At 40.4% G+C, this 6,290-nt stretch overlaps 4 protein-coding genes across 4 annotated transcripts; all 4 read left to right on the top strand.

Moving 5' to 3' along the window:
• Positions 1–804: 804 nt before the first annotated feature.
• TM35_000601290 (uncharacterized protein) lies at positions 805–1,923 on the top strand (the record flags this gene model as incomplete). Its single annotated transcript, XM_029030962.1, has 1 exon — positions 805–1,923. One exon carries the CDS (start codon positions 805–807, stop codon positions 1,921–1,923), a length of 1,119 nt encoding a protein of 372 aa, XP_028877764.1.
• Positions 1,924–2,891: 968 nt separating this feature from the next.
• Positions 2,892–3,536, top strand: TM35_000601280 (uncharacterized protein; the record flags this gene model as incomplete). The annotated part of the gene is made up of 1 exon (XM_029030961.1): positions 2,892–3,536. The coding sequence occupies one exon, from the start codon at positions 2,892–2,894 to the stop codon at positions 3,534–3,536; it is 645 nt and encodes a 214-aa protein (XP_028877763.1).
• A 524-nt stretch (positions 3,537–4,060) lies between these two features.
• TM35_000601270 (uncharacterized protein) lies at positions 4,061–4,966 on the top strand (the record flags this gene model as incomplete). The annotated part of the gene is made up of 1 exon (XM_029030960.1): positions 4,061–4,966. One exon carries the CDS (start codon positions 4,061–4,063, stop codon positions 4,964–4,966), a length of 906 nt encoding a protein of 301 aa, XP_028877762.1.
• Positions 4,967–5,715: 749 nt separating this feature from the next.
• TM35_000601260 (uncharacterized protein) lies at positions 5,716–6,288 on the top strand (the record flags this gene model as incomplete). The annotated part of the gene is made up of 1 exon (XM_029030959.1): positions 5,716–6,288. A coding segment is annotated over one exon (573 nt), but the record flags the coding sequence as incomplete, so codon positions are not given.
• Between the last annotated feature and the right edge of the window lie 2 nt (positions 6,289–6,290).

The following is a 6,290-nucleotide window of genomic DNA, read 5'->3' as shown; positions in this document are numbered from 1 at the left end:
GTTTTCTTTTTTCTTTTTTTTGCATGTATCCCTACAGTCTAACTAATCTTCCACCTGTTGGGAGTTACTTCTTCTTTTTTTGTTTCTTATTGTGTTTTGTGTGTTTTGTGTGTTTTTACTCTCTGTGTTTATCCTATAATTATTATTGCTACTCCATTGTGTGTGTGTGTGTTCTTGGAGACTCTCTGTGTGTGTGTGCTTGGGCCTGCACTGTGATAATGATGATGATGAATTGCTTTTTGCAATGGAAAACAGGAAATAATAATAGCAGATGAATTTATATTTATAATTGCGTATATATACAAATATAGACTTACACCCATAGTTGGTGTATATTTCTGTGTGTTAACTGGGCACGTGGGGCTAATATTTAATATCTGTGTTTCTTTGCTTGTGCTTCTCTTGGACGTTTTGTGTTGTGCCTTGCATTTGCTTTGATACATTTTCTTCAGAGGCAACACAAATAATTGTTAAACATTTATATTCATGATTGCATAGGAAGTCAAGCATAGGCATGGGTTTCTGTGCTATGTGTTTGATGATGGCGTTATTATGTTTTTTTCTTTGTTTTTCTTGGATTTTGTGTGAAAAGAAATTTTATAGTTTTATTATTGTTACATCTATCTGAATATTATTTTTTGGGACTTTTAGTTTTCTTGTTTTCCCTCCTTTGTGTATAAGTATTCTTTTTTTCCATTATATTATCTTTTTTGTCTTAATGTGTGATTCTCTCTTCTTTATTTTTCCCCTTTTATTTTTGGTGCGTGGTTCAGATAACGAAAACAAGACAACGTTATATTTGCCATGTTGATGCGACGTCTTTTGTGTCTTGTAGCTTTGCTTCTCAGTCTTCACTGCATGTGTGTGGTGGCGGCTGGTGAACCTGCAAAGGGTGAAGTTATTTCTCCTGGTCCTGGTCAACCACAAGTACTTCCTGGTGGTGGAGAATGTACTTCTGAGCCTTCGTGTAAGACCGACCGACGTGAGTCTGAAGCTTCTCCTGAGGATTGTGGGAATCCTCCTAAGAAGGAAGATTGCACTACCATTGTTTCGAAGACTCAAAGTACGTGCAGTAAAGCTTCTGAAGGTGCTGAGGATACTACTTCTTGTCCAACTAGGGTTGGTTCACCACCACCACCACCACCTCCTCCTCCTCCTATTTCTTCTAACTCTGATGATACCTCTTGCAATACAGTTTCTGGTGTTTCTACTGCAGGGTCCTGTCCTAATAAAACGAACAAAGCTCCAGGTGCTGGTGGTGCTGATATTTCAACCCAAGTCTCTGCGTCTGGTGTTGGTCCTGAGGAGAGTGAAAAACAGCAGCAGTTGGAAAGTCAGAGAGAGACAAAGGATGATGCTCTTCCAGGTCCACCTGGTACTTCGCATGGTAAAGGCCAAGCGGTGAGTCAACCAGTTGTGCCACAAAAAAACGAGAGAGGGCATGACAATGAGAAGAATGGCGATCAAGGTGTGAGTGCTGAAGGATCACCAACAGGTCCAGTGATCAGTGGAGGGGCTGATCAGAATAACGGAAATCAACAGCCCGGAGGGAATGGTTCACAATCCTCAGAATCTTCAGGTGTATCTAATACAGATACAAGAGATTCTCAGAGCAACCAAAGCGATACAACAGAACAACCTCAGTCTTCGGACAACAACCAAACTTCTCAAGGTCATAATGGTGAAGCTGAGAATACTAATGATGCTGCGAAACCTGCAGAGGGTGATTCAACAAAGGACACTGAAAGTACAACCAATAATGAGGAATCAACCACTACCACCACCACAACAACAACACTTCCTCCTGAACTCACAAACAACAAGAAGGGTGATGCAGACAGCAGCAGCAGTATCAGCAGTTCTGTGTGGGTACGTGTGCCACTACTGATTGTGGTTACACTGTCCTGTATTCTTGCATGCTGATTGTAATGGTGGGGTGACTCAGATCATCCTTTGTTTTCTTTTCTTCTTTTTTTGCATGCATCCCTACAGTCTAACTAATCTTCCACCTGTTGGGCTATTTTCTTTTCTTTTTTTGTTTCTTTTTCTTAATGTGTTTTTTCTGTTTTTGCTCCCTATGTTTATCCTATAATAATTATTATTGCTACTCCATTGTGTGTGTGCGTTCTTGGAGACTCTTTCTCTGTGTGTGCACCTGGGCTTGCACTGTAATGATGATGAACTGGTTTTTTGCAGTGAAAAAGAAAAAGAAATAATAATAACAGATGAATTTATATTTATAATTGCGTATATACACATATATAGACTTACACCCATAGTTGGTGTATATTTNTAATAATAATAATAATAATAATAATAATAATAATAATAATAATAATAATAATAATAATAATAATAATAATAATAATGGTTATCCTAACATAATCATAATTGCGTATATCCCCATGGGTGAATGAACTAATAATATGTTTACCAGCTTTCTCTTTTAATTGGAATTTTTTTTCTTTTACTTTTGTGTGTCTGTGTGTTCTTTTTCTAATAATTCCATTACTTGCTTTTCCCGTTGTATGTGTGTGCAGAAAACTGGGCTGTTCTGCTCACTGACGGTATACATCTCTTGCTAGTACACACAGATGTGTGTGTGTAGTAATTTAATACATAAACTAGAGCCATGGGGTATTGTGTGTGTGTTTGGCTCTCTCTTATTTGGGTATTGTGGGGTTTTCTCTTTTTTTCTATTAAGGGGTACATATTATTATCATACAAGCGGGATATTCTTTTTGTTGGTTTACTGTGCTGTTACTGTTTCTCTCTCTTTTCCACTGTGAGTATTTGTGTCCTGCATCCACTCACTATGTGTGTCCCTTTTTCTTCCTCTTTCTTCTTGTATCAGTATATTGAAGTAAACAACACCAATTACAAAAGCTGTAATGGTGAGGTGTTATCTGCTCTGTTTACTAACTCTTGCACTCTGTTGTGCTTGTGGGTTAGTATGGGCTGATCAAACGAAACCTTTTATAAATAATGGTAAGCAGCTCGTTATTTGTTTCCCCCCTTCGGTTCCTATTCTTCTTACTAATGGATCTTACAAGTGTGGTAGCTGCAGTGAACTTGCGGAACAGGACTCTAAATTATGCTCTGGCGTTTTGAGAGAAGAAAAGAAAGAATTGTTAGAAGAACACCAGATGGCTTCAGATCGAAGAAAGAATGAGAACGCATTACATCAGGATTCCCACAACCCCACAAATAGGGAAGACAGCATCCCATCAGTTAATTCCGTGATAAATGGACAACTACGATCTCCTCCACCATCCGCATCTCTTTCTGCGCAACAACAACAAGAGCTTCCCTCTGCCCAACAACCAGGTGCAGGTGGACCAGAGGCAGATGGTAGACAGACCCCAGCACTTTCTGAATATGCATCCACTGAAGGCAAACATGATGCTGAACAGAAACCACAGTCATTAGGGCAACCACAGGAAGACTCAAACATACATGATATACAAAGTGAAGAGACCAAAGTCTCAACAGGGCCAGCCGCTACTGAAAGAGAAGAGAGTTCNAAAAAGAAATAATAATAACAGATGAATTTATATTTATAATTGCGTATATACACATATATAGACTTACACCCATAGTTGGTGTATATTTCTGTGTTTATTGGGTAAATTGGGCTAATGGTTAATATCTGTTTATTTGCTTATGGATTTGCTGGGTCATTGTGTTCTGGCCCTGCAAACGTTTTTGGTGTTCTTCTTCGTGTAGAAGGAATAAATAATAACCGATACATATTTACATTCCAAATAGCGTATTGATTTAGGCATACCTATAGTTTTCTCAATTTGTTTGTTTAACAATGCTGTGGAAATACTTTTAATTGCTTTTTTCTCTATTTTTCGAGTGCACTGCTCTGTTTGTTTTGGCTGTTGATATTTTTGCTGATGGTGTTGTTTTGTACGACTGTTGGTTTTGTTGTTGTTCTCTCTGTTGCCATCATCTGTATGTGCTTGTGGTTATTGTATTCTCTTTTTGTTCTCTGCTTTTTTTTTGCTTTGTGCAGCTCATATACCCCCCAAAAAGGAGAAGAACTGCTGCCGTGATGCTTCTTCATCGTGTGTTGTTTGTTCTGGCGTTGCTTTTGAGCATTATCTCTTTATTTGTGGCGGCTGATGCTACTGACTTGACTTCAGCTGAAGGTGTTGTTGGTGGTTGCTCTCCTGAAGGTGGTCCGTCTGATAATTCTGAGTGTGCTCAGCCTCTCAAAGGTAGCAAGGGTAACCCTGGTTCCCCTGGTCCCGCTGGCAACGCAGGTAAAGACGGTTCTACTGGTGCTGCTGGTGGAAAAGTCGAAGGCCCTGAAGCTCTTGAAGATAGTAGGGTAACTCAAAGAACCACCACTCATGGTTCCGTTCCTGCTGCTCAAACGTTACAACCACAACTATCTTCTGGTTCACCGCCAACGCCAGGTTCAACTGGGAATTTGGCTGCTCCTGGTTCTCATGGACATGATAGTCGTGTTCCCAGTGCATCAGATAAAGGTTCTGATGTTGCTCCACAAGTTGCAGAGGATCATCTCGAACAAAAGGGTACTGATGACAGACCTGCTACTCCTGCTGGTCATAATTCTGCGTCTACAGTTATCAGTCAAAGTGGAAACAACGATAATAGTGCATCCAGTGAACGTACAGATAACAAGGGCGAGACCGTTACACCATCATCTACCAGCAGTACGGAGTCAAAACCCGATGGAGAACCTGAAACTATAACGAGTGGAAATGACGTTACATCTGAAGTGAATGAATCATCAAACAACCAAAATGCGGGAGAAAATACAATAACCACTACCACCACCACCACCACAACAACAACAACAACAACACTTCCTCCTGAACTCACAAACAACAAGAAGGGTGATGCAGACAGCAGCATCAGTATCAGCAGTTCTGTGTGGGTGCGTGTACCACTACTGATTGTGGTTACACTGGCCTGTATTCTTGTGTGCTGACTGTAATGGTGTGGTGGTGTGACTCAGGTCATCCTTTGTTTTCTTTTCTTTTTCTTTTTTTGCATGCATCCACACTACAGTCTAACTAATCTTCCACCTGTTGGGATTATCTTCTTTTTTGTTTCTTAATGTTAATGTGCTTTTGCTCTCTCTGTGTTTTTATCCTATAATAATTATTATTGCTACTCCATTGTGTGTGTGTGTGTGTGTTCTTGAAGACTCTCTCTGTGTGCCTGTGGGATTGCACTGTGATGATGATGATGAACTGCTTTTTGAAATGTAAAAAAGAAATAATAATAACGGATGAATTTATATTTATTATTGCGTTTATAAACACACATTAGCTTTGTACCCATAGTTGGTGTGTATTTCTTTGTGTTTACTGGGTAAATTGGGCTAATTGTTGAAATATCGTTTTTATTTGCTTGATGATTTTGCTGGGTGGTTTAGCCTTTTTTTGAGATATTTATGAGTGTGGGCTTTATTTTTGTTTTTGTTTCACTCTTAATGAGGTTATTGCGCTGTATTGCATTCTTTAAATGGTAGGTTTTACTTTCACGATGTGAGTTTCCATAGTGGTAATCGATTTGTGTGTGTCTTAACGTGTTTGATACTTCATTTCATTTTCTTTTTATTGTTTTTTGGTTGTCTTTCTTTCTAGATCAGTGTTTTCACGCAAACCAAACAAACCCTTGTCTCTCTCTCATGATGATGATGATGGGCCGTGTGATGTGTGTGTTGCCCCAGTGATGGAGTCGCACCTTGACGTGGTGCTGGGGCTTTTAGTGCTACGAGGAACTTCATTGCAGGCCATTGCAGTGAGCGCGATAGAAACCAAGACGACTTCACCCCTCGAGAAGGTTCCAGATCATGTCCGATTTGGGGAGGTGAAGAGATCCTTTGGTTCTCTGATCAAAACTGCACGACCGTCTCGCGATGGCAAATTTGTTGATATTACTCGTTGTGGCGACATCCACAAGAACCCTGGCCCCGATGCTAATGGACGCCTTATTTGTTGGCAACTGAACATCGCCGGCCTTTCACCATTAAAAAAGGCGGCTCTTACCCACCGTCTTTCGGCATTTCTACCGGACATTGTCCTTCTCCAGGAGACGAAGAACCAGAGTACGACGGCAACGAAAATTCTTGGGTATTGTGATTTCCATCACCCCCGTAAGGGTAGAGGTGGTGGTGTCGCTATTCTAGTGCGCCATGGCCTCCAATGTGAACAGATTTCACTACCTGGTACCGACTCCTTGGAGACCATCGCCATCCGTGTATTTGCTCCAGCAAGTCCCCCATTGTCTGTGGTGACTTTTTATAA

Source organism: Trypanosoma theileri, assembly GCF_002087225.1.
Source record: "Trypanosoma theileri isolate Edinburgh chromosome Unknown TM35_Tth_60_V1, whole genome shotgun sequence".
Taxonomy (NCBI): Eukaryota; Euglenozoa; class Kinetoplastea; order Trypanosomatida; family Trypanosomatidae; genus Trypanosoma; species Trypanosoma theileri.
The sequence above is the reverse complement of the archived record's forward strand: the minus strand, read 5'-3'. Positions and strand labels throughout refer to the sequence as shown.